This window comes from Lipotes vexillifer, unplaced genomic scaffold, assembly GCF_000442215.2.
Source record: "Lipotes vexillifer unplaced genomic scaffold, Lipotes_vexillifer_v1.1 scaffold251, whole genome shotgun sequence".
NCBI classification, from domain to species: Eukaryota; Metazoa; Chordata; class Mammalia; order Artiodactyla; family Lipotidae; genus Lipotes; species Lipotes vexillifer.
Genome location: NW_006770868.1, coordinates 2,855,194 through 2,872,406, shown reverse-complemented (window position 1 = coordinate 2,872,406; position 17,213 = coordinate 2,855,194). Strand labels below are relative to the sequence as shown.

The 17,213-nt window shown below is 45.1% G+C and overlaps 2 protein-coding genes across 3 annotated transcripts in view; one reads left to right on the top strand and one right to left on the bottom strand.

Annotated features, from left to right (window-relative positions):
• CSE1L (chromosome segregation 1 like) overlaps positions 1 to 3,091 on the top strand; it is a 39,755-nt gene extending 36,664 nt beyond the window's left edge. The window contains exons 23-25 of one of the 2 annotated variants that reach the window (XM_007446395.1): positions 891 to 1,037; positions 1,956 to 2,187; positions 2,407 to 3,091. In XM_007446395.1, coding sequence (XP_007446457.1) covers positions 891 to 1,037; positions 1,956 to 2,187; positions 2,407 to 2,496 — 469 coding nt within the window. In that variant the 3' untranslated portion in view covers positions 2,497 to 3,091. The remainder of the gene's footprint in view (positions 1 to 890; positions 1,038 to 1,955; positions 2,188 to 2,406) is intronic. The other variant, XM_007446396.1, reaches the window with a different exon arrangement.
• A 10,053-nt stretch (positions 3,092 to 13,144) lies between these two features.
• The window catches only part of STAU1 (staufen double-stranded RNA binding protein 1), a 42,292-nt gene continuing 38,223 nt past the window's right edge, over positions 13,145 to 17,213 (bottom strand). The window contains exons 12-16 of the mRNA XM_007446394.1: positions 16,415 to 16,490; positions 15,874 to 16,193; positions 15,142 to 15,264; positions 14,241 to 14,326; positions 13,145 to 13,348 (exon numbers count right to left, since the gene is read on the bottom strand). Coding sequence (XP_007446456.1) covers positions 13,333 to 13,348; positions 14,241 to 14,326; positions 15,142 to 15,264; positions 15,874 to 16,193; positions 16,415 to 16,490 — 621 coding nt within the window. The 3' untranslated portion in view covers positions 13,145 to 13,332. The remainder of the gene's footprint in view (positions 13,349 to 14,240; positions 14,327 to 15,141; positions 15,265 to 15,873; positions 16,194 to 16,414; positions 16,491 to 17,213) is intronic.

The window sequence follows — 17,213 nt, the reverse complement described above, 5'->3', positions numbered from 1 at the left end:
TAGGGAAAGGAAGGATGCAAAGGAGGACAACTCCTTGGAGAAAAACTTTCCGCACCTGTATTGTACCAAAACTAATTCCAGATTGACTGAAATGTAAAAAAATGAATTAACCTGAAATGTACCAGAAAATATGCTTTTTGAGCTATAGGAAATTGTGAGGAAATCAGCAGTTTCATTCAGTGCTGGTGGTGCCTAAATTGGTATGGTCTATCTGTAGAGCAAAAGATAGGCACTTGTTACCTAGAGCATCAAAATGTCCATGCTCTTTGATATCTACTATTTCCACTTGAAAGAATTTAATAAAATAAATTCTTCACAAAATAATGAGAGTATAAATTGAGAATTTTACAGCATTTAGAATTATAAAAAACTTCTAGGATGTTTGCGACAACATTCATAGGCCAAATCATTTTTTTAAACTACAGCCATTAACATTTACATACTTAAAGGTATGTAAGCATAGAAAGTTGGGAAGCTTATAATCCAAAAATGTTAAAACTAGTTAATGCTGGATGGTGGGGTGATGGTAATTCTTTTTTTCTTCTTTTTTTCTTCATATCTGTTTTCTGATTTCTAATTTTTCAAAGCTTTCATGAGTAATTTGTAAAAACATACAAGACCAAAAGAATGGCTATAAAGATTTTCCTTGAGCGTAGGCTTAAGGTAGTATTCACAAAAGATGATGGCAGTTGGTCACAGAGTAGAGGTTTGTTTTTGTTTTGTCATTTTTAGGTCTCGCATTCAGTTGACCAAAATTAACAGCCTTATTTTGTATTTTATTATATTCATAAGGAGTCACTAAGCGTAAATAATTAAGCATCTCACTGTTAAATTAGACTATAGTGGTATAATGAAAATACTGAATGAATTTATTTTGCATTGATTCATAGAATGTTTGGAATGGTTTTGGAAAAAATCATTATTCCTGAAATTCAAAAAGTATCTGGAAATGTAGAGAAAAAGATTTGTGCGGTTGGCATAACCAAATTACTAACAGAATGTCCCCCAATGATGGATACAGAGTATACCAAGCTATGGTAAGTACTCCATTCTAAAGTGTTTTGGAAATTACAGTCTTTCTCCCCTGTGACTAAAAAATTAACCAAGCTTGCTTACTCTCTTGGGAGCCAAGAGAATTTGGTTCTGACCTCAGCCTCCCCCCTAGCAACCATGAGATCCAAGACATGACTTGTGGGTTCTTCTGAGCCTACCTAGAAAGATGTTTCCTGATTAACTTTTTTTTTGGCCACGCTGCAGAGCATGTGAGATCCTAGTTTCCCCGACCGGGGATCAAACCCATGGCCCTGGCAGTGGAAGTGCAGAGTCTTAACCATTGGACCTCCAGGGAAGTCCCCTGATTAACTTTTCTTTGTAGGGGAATTCATGGACCCCTTTGAAAAGCCTGGTGAAAGTCTGTGGTTTAGGTGATCTCTAAGACTTTTATGATAGTCACTCGACTAAACCGGCCTAAGTCCTTAAGAGGAGAAACTGAATAGGCCAAGAGAAGATTTATGTGCTTGTGCTTGATGTCTAGCTCGATGTGCAGACCTAGCTTTTCTTGACCTTTTGCCTCTCCCTTATTTATTATGGTTTCACTCAGGTAGCCAGCCTTCCATCAAGTGACCTGACAACTTGAAGCTTATTTCTTCTAACTTAGAAGCATTGGATCGCCTTGGTTTGGCTTGATGCCATATGGCCTTATAATCAGCCAGGCCTGGGTCACTCACACAAGCCAGCTTTGGCAGCTCTGGGGAAAGACACATTGGGGTGCTATGGCCAAAAGAATTGAATGGTTTCTGGTTAGGCATAAGCACCGTGTCATTCGTAATTTCAAAGGTCCCTTATTACTCTGGAGACTACGTACGAGTCTACAGTCTTATGTCTCTGAGGAAGCTGCTCCTTATTGTTTAAGTCTTCAGAGCAGTTACTTCAGTCTTTGTCATCTTCCAATCCAGGACTCCTTTATTACAGTCTCTGATTGGCCTATTTGAGTTACCTGAAGATAATACTATTCCTGATGAAGAACATTTTATTGACATAGAAGATACACCAGGATACCAGACTGCCTTCTCACAGTTGGCATTCGCTGGGAAAAAAGAGCATGATCCTGTAGGTCAAATGGTGAACAACCCCAGGATTCACCTGGCACAGTCACTTCACAAATTGTCTACTGCCTGTCCAGGAAGGGTAAGTGTCTTTCTTGTCAAAGAACTCTGTCATTCATCTTCCCATTTTTGAAGGCATGAAAGCAGTTGAGTTACTAGGGGATCCCTTAAACAATTATTGGTGATGGACTGCCCTTCTGAGCTGTGGCAGCTCCCCCGTAGAAGGGCAGCAAGTGTGGGGGCATTGTGTTTGTACGTTGGGATCTCTAGCAGCTGTACGTGTGCTTCCCATCTTGTGTAGGTTCCCTCAATGGTGAGCAGCAGCCTCAACGCAGAAGCGCTCCAGTATCTCCAAGGATACCTTCAGGCGGCTAGTGTGACGCTGCTTTGAACTGTATTTTTTGAATTGGCTTAGTCCAGGATGGTTTCCGAGGACATCGTGGAGACGCCTGAGCACAGCTGTGTTAAAACAAAGCAAGTGTTCCTTTTGAACTTGTCTATTAAATGTTGCTTTAAGCTGAACCTTGAGAAAATTAGGTGGTTTGTGTGATCACAAATATAAGTGGGTGACTTTTTCAGTTTGCAGCTACAAAGACAAGTTTTACTAGCTTAGTGTATGACATTGATTTGAGCATTTGCACAGTTTTTATAATTCTAAAATTTGACAGACACTTAACTGTGGAGATTTTTTTTCTGTTACTAAATCCTTTTGTTTTGAGGCTGTTCGTATTTCTCTTGTCCTTTGTGTTTTTGTCTGTTTCCTTAAGCTTTTATTGGAAATGTCAGTAAGCAAAGAAATCACTTATGTAACTTGCCAAGAAATGCACATTTCATAGTTTTAAATCTGTAATCAGCAATAAAAAAAAAAAAGAGCCCTAAAATATGTATCTAAGAACATCTTAAGCACAGGCTTTTGGTGCTGATATTTTTATAATGAAGAGTTTAATTTTTCCTCTCCTGGACTTCATAAAGTCCTAATTTCTTAATAACTCAAACTCAGGTTACTTAGTCTTTTTTACAAGGGAAAGGGAACAGTTACTGCAGACTTGGGGCTCATCTGTTAGAACTTTCTAGCTAGACCAGTGCCTGGGCGGCAGCATGAACTTTATTCAGGTAGATGGTTTCCTCTGTGAATTGGAAAAGAAATGCTCTGCCTGGCTTCACGAGGCTGTTGGGACTGCTTTAGACAGTGCAGGTGTTTGCTCTTTTTTGCAGTGTCTTTCTTCTCTGAAGATCAGAGGTTACAAGGAACTTTTCCAACGGTGACATCTTAGAACCTGTGGCCTAGGAGGAACATACAGGTGTCAGTCCACCTTGGCAAAGGCTGCCAGTCTGGCTCCTCCCTGGACTGGGCCCAGGGGTTCCATGGCCTTTATCTTCAGGGGGTAAAAAGAATCAGACTGTTGACACTTGGAGAGGCACAGTTTCTTTGTATGCTGGAACTGTCCACTTAGTGCAGTTAGACTGGAATCTCATTCTGTGCAGATTATGTGGATTTGTTTTTTTCAAATCTCAGGCACCTGACTTGAATGCTTTCTTCACTTGTTGGTTTTGTTGTGTTGCTTGAGAGATTTCCAGCTTAATCTAGTGTACTGCACCAACGTAATAATAATTTTTGTTTTGACCCAGTAATGGAAGTATTAAATCATATAATTACTACATGGCTTAAAAGTGGTCATTGGCAGGCAGATGCTGAGACAGCACTGAGATCCATTTTTCAACTATGAACATAATACAGGCGAAAAGTCTGAAATGGCAAACAGAACTGGTGATGGTTTACGTTTGGCGCTCAGATAAGCTCTTGCATTTGGCTCTGTGCTTGCTAAAGCTGTTGGTTAACAGTTAAGTAAATGCAGGGATAGTTACTGTTCTGGAGGACCCTTGTTTCGGCACCTTGATCAGTCTTCTGAGTTTAAGTTCTGAATTTTTTCCTTCCTCAGTTAAAACAGTTTAACGGAAGATGGTTTCTCTTTGTAAACAAGTGCACCTTTTGAAATAGTTTCTGAACAGGAAGGCTGGCACTTCTACACTTTTACTCTAGCACAATTCATGAATATTTTTATTAATGGTTTTTTAAAATGTTCTAAAGTGAGGTTTCGTATTCCATCTAAGACAGTTTTTATATCTAGCTTGTAAAGATTTAAGAGATGGCAGGCTGAAGCTGCTGTGTGTGCTTTGCTAAGTCTTAGTGACTGTTCCTCAACCGTGGTGCCAATTCTTCGTGTGCAGGAGGAGCTGGGCTCATACTTTGGGACCAGGCCAACCTGGGTTTGAATTCCACCTCTGCCACTGACTGAGGCCTTGAACAAATGCCTTGACCACTATGCTTTTATTTACTCTTATGAAAAATGAGGGTACTACTACTTAACTTCACGACAGTTTTAAGAATAAAACAACATAAAGTACTTGGTGGGAAGACTCTGGAGGAGTCCTGGCCTAGGCAAGGCCCTCACTCTCAGGACATTTTTAGACATGGGGCAAACGTCATTGCAATGTTCCTCATGAGAGTCTTGTGTCGGATCCACTGATTCTCCGTGCTGTTTGATCGTTATCTCCTCTTTTATGTGTATTTTCCTCGTGGAAAATACAGGAAAAGATTTGAAAATAAAAAATCATCCAGCATTTTGATTAATTTTCTTCTTTCCTGCCTAAACAAAGTTTGGCTGCGTCAGGTCTCAGTTGTGGCATGCAGGATCTTCGTTGTGGCGTGCAGGTTTTCTCTTCTCTAGTTGTGGTGCGCGGGCTCTGCAGTTTGTGGCAGGCTGGCTCTCTAGTTGAGGCACACAAGCTCAGTAGTTGTGGCATGCGGGCTTAGTTGCCCCGGGGCATGTCGGACCTTAGTTCCCCCACCAGGGATCGAACCCGAGTCCCCATTTTTTTGCTGTACGTGGGCCTCTCACTGTTGTGGCCCCTCCCGTTGCGGAGCACAGGCTCCGGACGCACAGGCTCAGCAGCCATGGCTCACAGGCCCAGCCGCTCTGCGGCATGTGGGACCCTCCCGGACCGGGACACAAGCCCGTGTCCCCTGCATCGGCAGGCGGACTCCCAACCACCGCGCCACCAGGGAAGCCGGCAAATATATTTTTCAGTGGTTATGTATCATGTTTATCATTTGGATATATCACTACCAAATTATACAGTCACTGTTGGACATATAGAGATTTTTTATTTTATAAATAATTCTTGAGGTGGACATCCTATATATGCCAATATTTGTCTACGTCTGTTTCCTGAAGGTGGAATTATTGGGCCAGGTTGTGCCAATTTCTGTAGCACATCCCTACCCACACTGGGCCTTACTTCGTTATTTATTTCATTTATTTGTGGGGCATAAGGAATGTGGCATTCAGTCAGGCTATTAGCTGCGTGTGGTAAAAGTCTAATTAATTAGTAAATAGGGCTTGTATCTGAGCAACAAGTCTCTGCCCTCCCAGAGGCAGCACCTTTCAACTACTGCCTATAATCTTTTAATTCTTTACCACTTAATTCTTCATCTTCTTGATACATCAACCGTAGGACTTCATAACTAACTCCCCGCTATGACAAATCAGAACTTGGCTCACACCGCTTACTTCCAGCCTACCTTTCACAGTTCTCTTCATCTTTAATAATAACCCTAACTGTAGTCCCATCAACTGTGGCCCTCGTGTCGGGTCCTCTGTACTGATAACAGGACGTCTCCCACCGTCCACCTCTGCCTTCATTTTCACGCTGTCGCAGCAGATGGCTTTTCATCCTGTGCAGTAGTCCTTTTGTGTGCTTCATCTGTAGGTATCTTTTAAAAGCTGAAAACAGATAAACAGTATGTGAACTGTTACAATGGTGTGAATAGTATTCAGAGCTGGAGCTGGGCAGTGTGTAGAGATTATATTTCTTCCTCTCAAGGTTTGACTCTCGCATCCATCAAAAGAGAATGTTCTTAGAGTCAAGGTCAAATGGATTGGGTTTTCCCTTCATATTCTGTCAGCTGCTCAGAGCAAACCATGCCCCATTTTATCTTGTGATACGCTCGGATCCCGACTGGTTTTTATGAGCTTGCTTCATTCTGAGTGTTCCATGGGAGCCCTGCCGCTCTCCTGAGACGCTCTTTGCACAGCTCTCGTGCCGGCTCTCGTGGCCGCACAGCTTCTTTAGGTTAATTGCTTGGACCCCCAGCCGAGCCTCCTCCTTCCCGTGTCTCGTGGAAACTTGAGAACCAGACGTGAGTCTTCGGTCTGAGAACGTGACAGGTCCAAATCCTTCCTCCTGAGAGGGGGAGGAAATTACCAGCTTGCACAGCTGGGTGAAACTGGGATTCAAACCCAGGCGGCACGGCGTCCGGAGCACAGGACTTGGCCACTATGCCATGGCTTTGCAAAAGTTAGGAGCAGGTAATCAGTTAATAAGGGTGTGACTGTGAGGTAAACACTGAAGAACCACCATCATCCACCGACCTTTCTCTGGGGTTCCTGCATGACAGGTAGTAAAGACTTTTTCAAAAGCTTACATGTGGTTGGAGAAGTCAACTTTCTCCCTTATAATATGGATGATGTGAGAGAAAAACTTGACAACGTGGAAGAGCGAGCTACTGCAGACAGGTCAGGGGGAAGCTTCTCAGACCTGATGCAAAAGGAGGATGACCGGAGGAGAAGTGGGAAGCAAAATGAGAGGTTTGTTTACCTTTTGCGTCGGAAAGATGGTCCATCTCCCTGGCAAGCAGTTAAGGGTCAATCCTCCCGAGTCTAGAGAGGGAAATGCTACTCTCAGGAAACTGGATTTCTCAGCAGACGTCAGCTGCAAAGACAGATCCTAAACTGTGTCTCCTTGTGGGTCCGTAGGGCAGTGGGGAGGAACCTAGCACCCACCAGGTCCTGCCACTCTCAGAGAGAGCAGGGCTTAGTGTCCTAGGCAGGCCGTACAGTCCCACTCCTGAGAGCCAAAGTTGAGCTGGAGCCAGCCCCACGCAGAGGGCTGCCTCTGTCGTGACTGTAGATCTCAGGCTGGAAGAAGTCTCTGCGATGGTGCCTGCAGAGAAACCTTCCCAAGGAGAACCAGGGTGGCGGCAACGAACTAAGCCAACGGCTGCAGGTTGAGCATTCCAAACCCCCATCCTCCTAGCAGGCTATTGAGGACTCTGCCTTCAGTCCCCGGGACAGACTGACTCTGGGCGGAGACAGCACAGTGCAGAGTCGAAAACAGTGAGGCCAAAGCTGCCTGCCCTCTGTTTAGCCAAAGGCAGCATTTCTTAACATGATTCGAAGGATTAGGGGGTGCCATCCAAAGGAACATGTATCATTTACAGTTGTATGTTTTGTATTAGAAAAAAAATCACTAGCAACTTCATGGGTGTTACTGCTTGAGGACAGTTGTTCTCAGAGTACATCTACATCACCTGGGACTTTATTAGAAATGCACGTTCTTGACCCCAGACCTACGGCATCAGCACATCTGGGAAAGGGACCCAGCAGCCTTTTAACCAACAGCCCTCCCAGTGAGCTGATGCTCACGCCCAAGCTGGTGAAGAAGCCAAGAAAAACCGAATCAGTCAGAAAGACACGCAGGCACGGCACAAGCTGTGAACACTGTTAAGAGTCCAAAGTTTCACGGCCTCAGAAGTCAGAAGGGATCGTATTGTAAAGATAGGTAGGAAATTAACAAAGGGTGGTAGGCGGAAGACAGCTGTGGCAGCTTAGGGCCCAGAGGAGCCACAGCCTTCGTGGGCCTCTTCCAGAACTCAACCACTCCCTCCAGCCATAGCTGAGAGAGACATGAACTCCTGTTCTCATGGCATCTGTCTCCACACGTTTTCTTGGGAGAGACTTGGAAGTGGACTAGGGTCTGCAGCCCAGGGAGTAGAGCCCTGCCAACTGGACAGGAGGACAGAATGGGGGAGAGGAGGGCTCCAGACGCCTCCAGCAAGGAAGCGGGCCAATGCCTCTCCATCAGCCACCCTGAGCAGCGGGACTCTAGAAACCGCCTGGGAGCAAAAGCGGCTTCAGAGTCTGTCTCTGGGCCCCAAGAACAACGGAAGGTACTGACCTCTGCAGTGACCGCACTGCAGTCTCTGAGCCGCTACTTACATGTTGGTATTCACCCACCTACATTACAGCAGCTTGGCCCTTTGTGAGGTGATCTATTTACAGGCGCTCTTCACAGCACGGAAGCCTTATCCACACCCAATCCACCATCCACCAGGCTGCTCCTCGCTCAGAGCCTTGGGAAAATGTTACCTGGCCAAGGGGAGCAATGACAAAGGTGGTCAAACCACCTCAGAAAGAGTCGGGCCAGGTCTGGGGCCGCTCAGGCTTTGGGGATTCAGAGGACACACTGGTTGCCAACAAACACTCTAGGCCGTAACTCCCCAAACACAGCCATACGACATGTCCAAAAATCATGGTCCCTGGGCTAGGGAAGGTCTGAGCATTTGAAGTTTTCTTAGCTGGATTCAACCTGGTTTACATTGTTCTTGTCCATGAACCCAAGGAGCCAATCAGAGAGGAAAGTAGCTATTAGGGGTCCAGAGGAGCATTTTCAGATATGCGTCCTGAATCTACCAGGTGAGCATATGTTCAGCATACAGGACAGAGACACCAGGCAGACAGACCTGTGGGGAGGCAGCGATATTTACACAGTAAAACACAGGCCCAAGGGAGTTTCAGGCCATTTCCTGGGGAAGGCTTTTGGCAGCTGGAGCCAATACACAATTAAAAAGGCAGGCAAGAACAGTCTGAGGAAGTGACACAGGATTCTGTTAGATCTCACTCCAAAGTGGCACCAACTGCCCACTACTGAATCCAGGCTCAGCAATGTCAAAGGTCAGCGAGAGACACCCGTGTCACTGCTTCTACTGCAGCCTAAAGAAGTGAGGACAGCCACAGTGAGCTGAAGGCTGGGTCCAGCTGGCTCTGCAGGAGGGCAGCGGGGGATGGGCATACCTGATCCTCTGGGACCACCGAGCTCCAGGTTGTTCAGCTTTACAATGGGTGGCACCACTGCATGTGCACTGCAGACACAATCATGAAAGAAGTGCGTGTGAAAGGGGGTGGAAATAACCGATAGGATTTGTGTTTGGATAGAGGGCTTTCAGGGATAACTTACAAATTTTTCACAGTTTACTCTCAAAGGTCCTTTTTAAAATTACCACTACACAAAGACTGCTTTACAATTTGTCATCGCAGGCCTACTTCCAAAGTAGGTTTTGATGAAAATATTTGTAAAAGAATGTACAAAGGAAATTACTTTTAAAATATCAAACAAGTTATTAAGCACATATTAAGCAAAGCAGTACCAATTTCCCAAATTACGTATAATTTTTCCTAATAAAAATTGGCATGCCAAGAAGTCTGATTAGAGTATGGAGTTGTAAAAATTACAGTTTCATATGTATAGTCTATATATACATTGTATATATACATTAAACACACCACTGCAAGCACACAGTGCCAAATACCAAGAAAACAGCTCTGCTGCTTTGATGACTAGAAACGACACCCCCTCCAGTCTCAGTTAGCCTTGCATCTTAACACACATCTCTTTAAAAGCCTATTTCAGAAAATTGGTTAACTCCTCCCTGCCAATCCAGCAGTGCTTAAGTGCTCAACAATCCATTATTTATGGATTTAGAAAGTTTTTCTTGTCTGTTTTTAAGGGCACACAGATGTTTCAGCACTTAAACCAGAGATGATAATGTCAGAAGTTTCTGAAGTTAAGTTTCATACAAACAGCTACACATCTCCATCCTCAGGTTTATTTCCCGGTGGTTGTATTCTACTGAGCTCCTGTGAGCTCCTGGAGAGCAAGCAGCAGCATACTGCTTCTTGGGAATGGCCGGGTGTCTTTTACCGTGGGTCACAAGAACCCCAGACTCTAACAGACCTTGCGACCCAGGCCAAGGTCTCCGTCACTGGGCATTCACCCTGCAAAGCCGTGCACATGAGCTCAGTGAGCTATGGAACAAAACCTAGATTCAGAAATGACACTTTTTTAAGAGCTACAGTTCACATTGCTCAGTTCAAGAAGGCCTTTAAAAATACAAACCAGAACAAAACCCTGCTATGGGGAAATCATCCTTACTCATTAATATCTCCCTGTGATAAGAGGAACTTAACGAAATTGACCTAATGTCAGTGCACCTGTTGTGGGGTGACTGAATCCTAAGTCTGTCTTCCCCAAAGACAACAGGAGCTGCCCCACCTTTGCAGATCGATGCTTCTCAAATCCTAAGACCCACTAGTCTTACTGTGGCTGACTCGCAGCTCTGATTTTTTCAGACCTGCCTCTCAGGTGCCTTCATGTCTGCTTTTCTGCCTGTAGTCTGGGAACCAGGGCTGCATGTTGTCCCAAGGGCTAGTTTTGAGCCAAAGTTCTTGCAACTCTTAGAGATCATGTTGGGATAAAACTTGGTGCAAACTCGATTCCCAGGCAGCTCTCTCAAAGCCTGTTGAGACAGAGATACTGCAGGTGAGTGAGTCCTCAGCAGGCGATGACAGCTACAGGGCCTTCACAGAGGCAAGACTAGTTTGAGAGTTTACAATGTAAGAATAGTCAAGGACATCCCATCTGGACAGCTTTCCAAAGCAACCAAAATACATCACCTTCAAAGAAACCTGTAGATCCTTCCTAACAATACCCCAGATATTAAGAGGAAACTTCCCCTCCTTGGAGTGCTGTCAATGAGGGCCAACTGGACTGCCAATTAGAAGTCATGAATTACTTCTAAGACTGTACTGTCCAGCCCTTTCCATCTTCCCTTCACAGTGTGGAGAGTCGCCAGTTGGACACACTGTGAGGCAAGGAGGCGAGAGCTGGGCAGAGGCAGCAAGATCTCAGGGCAGGAGTGGAGGGAGTGGCTGGCAAGGCTGGGACATTGGCTACAATCTCTATGCTGGAAAACGTGCTAAAAACACAGCAGGGAAGGCTGTGAAGAACCCTGAGGTGCCAGAGGTATCAGGACCAACGCATGGCTTTTAAATAGATATACAAATCGGCAGATGTGTGTGTATACATACACACAGATACACTTCCTAGCTGTCCACTAAGAGGGCCCAGACACAACACACCCCTAGCAATAAGGTCTCAGAGCACCCAGACCTTGGTTTCTAAATGTCATCTATCACTAAAGAGGATCAAGGCTTCTTGCAGAAATGCTGAATCCAGGATTGGAAAGGGAAAAAATGCCTTTTCCTTTCACTGCTTTTATCCCTGCCCTGCTGAGTCCCCATCTACCCTGTAGCATTTTTCCATAACCTGCTCACTTTCGGTGCTTCTTGCAGTCCAATCCACAGGCTGGTTTTATAGTGAACCACCTTTATGAGCATATTCTAAAATTAAAAAATAGAAAACCACCAGCCCCACTCCTCAGCCAGACTAGCATGCAACGCTTCACCTTCTCCAAGCGCGAGCCCTCCTGAGGGAAGTGACCAGGAAGCCTCTCTCCTCTTCTCGGTCGTTTCTTTGGGTGACAATGTCTGGTTCAGATGAGAGGCTCCTCCCTTCTCCCGGGCACCCACTCGCCCCTCACTGGCAGCAGTGCCCCCCACGCCATGCTTCCATGCCCTCACATCTTCCCTTACTGCTTCAGTTACTGCTCGACAGGACCAAAAATTCATTAGTAGCTGTTTATTGATCAATGGTTTGATATAAAGTTATTTCAGAGCTTCAGAATTTTGCCCAAATGGAATCACAAGCATTACAAAGTTTTTTTCTTAAAAATAAAAAAAGGATAGGGGGCAGGTTGGGAGGGACCAACCTAGCAGTAGTGGCATTTAAGAATAAATTAACAAAAAAAAATTTAGTATTACTATTTATTGGTGACAAACACTAAGTTTTACTTACATTCCATGGGGAGAAAAAATTCCAGCGTAAACAATGAATCGAAGCAGTACTTAACTCGCAAGGCTACCGTGCTTTTCATCTGGACCATATGCAGGACCTCGCTGCACACATTTCTGTGCACAGCAACACGACATCAAAAGCAACACAGTTATAGAGATAAACATGGGTCATTTTCAGCCCTACATGGAGATGTAATCAACAGTATAAAGCACTCAAGGAAAATCAATCTGCAGTTGTAGATGTGCTACATGGAGATCATATCCTGTAGTGTAGTGAAAGCTATGTGTCTTCAAGAGTCATCATATATATATATATATATATATATATATATATATGTATATATATATATATACACACACACATATATTTATATATATACACACACAATTTTTTAATAATCTTTAAAACAAAGATCAAAGTTCATTTGTTTAAGTCCTGTTGCATTAACAAAAATAAAATAGAAAAGGAACCAAATGATCGTTTAAAGTTTAAAATTCCTAAATTGTCCAATTTATACAACTATGGGAGACTTCAAGGTTTCTGAGAAGTGCAGGACTGTTTCAGCTAAACCAGAGGGAACACAATTTTCATCACTGAAATGGTCCTGGGTTAGTCCAATGAAATAAAAATGTATAACCACATACACACGGATATGATCTTTGCCGGTTAGATTACTGATAAGGTCAGTCTCAGACAAGTTTCTAAACTGTGCTATGTAAGTAAATACAACTGAGAAACTCTCAAATGAAAATTTTATATAGTGTCATTTCAATCAAAAGAAAATAATGAAACTAAGAATACGTATCTCTTTTGGAAGAGAGCAGTGGTGACGGTGTGGGTACCGCAGTAGGTGTGGGCCAGAGCACGCCGAGAAGGTCAGCTCAGGCTGAGCAGGAAGCATGTGATTTTCTCTGGTGCTTTCAGCTCTGGGGCCAGACTAAGGCCTCTCTCCAGCGTGGTGTCCAGGGTTTGTCCCAAAGTGTCTGAGTGAGCCAGTTTGAGAAGGGGTCGTGCTTTCTGTTTCTTCTTTCACACAGCAAGAAAAAAAAAAAAAAAAATATTCAAACCCAGCCCGTCTACAGCAAGGACCCCCCCCCCCCCCCCCCCCCCCACCAACCAAGCGCTAGGGTACCTGGGGCGCGGACCCGCTGGTTTCCCAGTGGCGCCAGGGTGCCCGGCAGGCCCGCCCGGCCCCCAGCAGCTGCTGCTGCGTGAGGAGAAACCATAGCACAGGCGAGCGGCCATGCCGCTGCCTCCTCGGGGCCCCGCCTTCTTCACCACTGCTGTCTCCAGTCCTTTACCCATCGTGTCTCTCGGCCCACTGGAGGTATCAGAAGTTCCAAATTTTCAAAGCAGTTTCAGTATTTTCAGTGTGTATGTTGGGATTTTTCAATGGTTCATGGCCAGATAAGGTTCAGCACCTCCCACACCTTTAAGGAAGAAAAAAAAACAAAAATGACCCAAGTTTTGGAATTTAAGACAATTAAGCCATGTTAAAAATGAAACTAGTAGACATCGAGAAGTCCAACAGTTCAGGCCCCAGTTTATGATAACTGGATTAAGGTCTTCCCAGAATACACCATCAAGTGAAAACAGCAAAGAAAGAGAATGGGTATGTAGTATGTTATCTCTAGGAGGAAAAGGAAGAAAATAAGGAAAGAAATGTATCTGCATAAAGCAACATACAGGAAAGGTACACAAGAAACTAATACAAATGTGTGTGATCTCTGGGTGGGGTGAAGAGAATGGTATGGATGAGGACTGCATGAGGGGCAAGACATATCACTATGGACACCTTTTAAAATAATTTTGACTTTTGCACCATGTGAATGTATTACCTATTGAAAGCTTAAAAAAAAAAAAAAAGGGCTTCCCTGGTGCCGCAGTGGTTGAGAATCTGCCTGCCAATGCAGGGGACACGGGTTCGAGCCCCAGTCTGGGAAGATCCCACATGCTGCGGAGCAGCTAGGCCCGTGAGCTACAACTACTGAGAGCCTGCGCATATGGAGCCTGTGCTCTGCAACAAGAGAGCCCACGACACTGAGAGGCCTGCGCACCGCAATGAAGAGTGGCCCCCACTCGCTGCGACTAGAGAAAGCCCTCGCACAGAAATGAAGACCCAACACAGCCAAAAATAAATAAATTAATTAAAAAAACAAAACAAACAGAAGTAGAGCTCTCTGCGCAAAACTTGGAAACCTTTCAGGGCAAAGGGACAGAAAGTGACTAAGACAAGTATTTCACTACTAAGTTGAGCAGACAATTTGAATTTAATGCAAATGAGGAACAGAACTGCCTTTCCATGTAGATCAGCTCACTCACACAGACATTGGTCCATTTCCTGTTCTTGGCATCTCTGTATTTTGTTGGTCCAACTCAGCAACTTTCTTTAAAATGTTCAGTGCAGCCTAGCAGGAAGGAAAAGGGAACAGCTTACCAGGAATGAAAAGGGAAGTCAAACCACGGCCACCACTCAAGACCACAGTATACGACACTGAAGAGCAAGTCGAGGGCTTCTCCTACTGCCCAACAAAACAAGTGGTCCCACTAAATAACCCTTTCATGTTTGAATTTTTAATTAAAAATATAAATTAAAAAATATTCTCCATGGTTACCTCACTGAATCACAACCTCTGTTAATTTTATTATATATATTGCCTTCTAACATTTTTAACCTGTGGTCATCAGACTGTACAAATTTTATATCCCTCTTTAAAATAAAACCTTATCATGTTTCCGTGTTAAAATCAGAATACATTACCCTCGGTGACATTAATAGGATGGGTACATTATATTACATCAGGTGAATACACCACAGTTTATGTCAATTAATTTAATCAATTCCTTTTCTTCATTTTAGTATTGCTTACAATAATAATTTCATCTGAACAGAACACCAAAACAAGGGGCTTTCTAAGTTGCCAGAACTTGGGCCTGCAACTCCTTGTTCTGGTCAGAGATGAACTGAATACAGTATCTGGACACGTTCCAGGACCCAAGTCCACCTCTCAGGTCAGCAAGGGAAGAGAGGAGAGGGGTTGGCCAAAGCCCATGAGTTCTGATCAACAGAATGAGAAATCAAGCCAGTAACCTAAGGAAAGTCCTCAGAAATATGAACCTATAAAACAATCAACTGTTCTTGAAGTCTGCAGGAGAATCCTTTTCCTGTCTTTCTGAGGCCAGCAACGAGCTGGAGCCAGGCCCACCACGGGGGGTAACGTACCATATCGTGGCAGGACTCCACATCCTTTCCGATACCATGGCTGATTAGGGGCGGCTGAGAGGAGCAATTGATAAGAGATACAAATTCGTTCTTGTTGTTTTTGGGGAAGTCTTTGTATTCAACCTAAAGGGGAAAAGAAAACTGAGGCAAGGACAGGAAGGCGGGGAGTATGAGCCCGGCACAGGGCTGCGGCTCTGGGCCCAGTGAACAGAGATGACACCTCTCCCTGGTCTCAGCCTGACTTGTCTACACCAACTCCTGCTCAACAGGCACAAGAGACTCACAGTGGGGTCTGCGGCTAAGGGGCACTGAGGGCTGCAGGCAGGATGCCAGGGCCCCAGCTTCCAGAATCTTCCAGGAACCTAAATGTCTACTCAGACACCCTGGTCTGGAAGAAGCCATGTCCCTTCCTAGCAGGTAGAAAAAGGGCCAGCACAATGAATCTGTTCTCACTGAAGTCTACATCTGTAACTACCACTGGATTCGAGGCTTTGTCATTACGGTTGGCCTGGATTTTTAAAAATTCCCAAAGGTCGAGGACACTCTCTTCCCACCCGGGGCTCTAATCCTTCCCATGCCTCCTCCCTTCCTCAGGACCACCCTTTACCGTGCTTCCCCCAACCATCCCCCGAGAAAAAGAACTTGGTTTAAAAAACAAGTTACTTAGTACTGAGAGAAACCAGAGATGGCCGCACTGAGGTACAGACCACACAGCTCAGACCCAACAGTTACCTGGAATCCCTGGACTCTGGAAAGATAGTCCAACTGCTCTGAGGGTCTCGTGAGAGGTCCATGGGGTACGTGGCCTGAAGAGATGTTATTCTTTAAAATGGTCTCGGCTGTAGGCGAGGTGCCCCCATACAACAATTCACGGGCTATCATGGCAGTTACCGTGGCCTTGGCAGGGTTCGGAGCTACCCTGGTGAACTCTCTGGTGTGATGCCCTTGACTGACTCCTACGGCCTGGGCAACCTCAGGCACCATGGGAAGAATTCCAGCAGGCAGCTGCTGATGACTAAGATAAGGCATCCTGAACTCATCCTCTTTATTGCCTGGGGAGGGACATGCAGACAAATCAACTCAAGTCCACGCGTGCCGCGTGGAGAGATGTAAAACCCCACGCTGGCCCTCCCCCCCGCACACACAACAGCACAGGGGTAATGCAGAACCAAGCACTGAATACTAACTCATTACCTAGGTTCCTGCTACTACCAGGAACCACGCAAAGCCCAGAATCACAGTCAGATCAAGACAATATTAACATCACACTTACTAGTCCCATTTTCATCCCCAGAGCCAGGTTCAAAAAACGTTACTTTTCTTCCATCCCCTGGTTTCTTTATGGGTGTCTTAAAAAAAAAAAAAAAAAAAAAAAGGCCATGAGCATCAATCAAACTGTTGAAAAATTAGTTCCTTCTGTCCAGAACTAAACAAACTCCAACCAGCACTAATCTTAGTTTATAAACTTTTAAACGATGAGGGCACTGGCAGAAAGGCCCTCTCCCAAGGCCCCACCACTGGTCTGCTTGTGCCGCCAATGTGCCCACAGCAGAGCCCCCTGCTTTCTCCCAAAGCACACTCTCAGGCACGTCAGCCTGTCCACGAACAGCATCTAAGGGATGGGGCCTCTGTTCTGTGCTCACGAGAGGGGAACGTTTAACCAGAAGGACCCTGAAGATGTTAGATTGATAGAGCTGACCAAGAAAGAAACTTTTGGGGGCTTCCCTGGTGGTGCAGTGGTTGAGAGTCCGCCTGCCGATGCAGGGGACATGGGTTAGTACCCTGGTCCGGGAAGATCCCACATGCCACGGAGCGGCTGGGCCCGTGAGCCATGGCCACTGAGCCTGTGCGTCCGGAGCCTGTGCTCTGCAACGGGAGAGGCCACAACAGTGAGAGGCCCGCGTACCGCAAAAAAAAAAAAAAAAAAAATTTTGCCAAACACAAAGGTCTCTCTTCTGAGAAGACAAAGCTGCCTATGATGCTCTGTAAGATTTTGGAATGAAAACCCCCAAAGCCAAGTCCAGGATCTCCACAGATTCTCTGATGAGTGTTTGGGATCCCAGTTATTAACT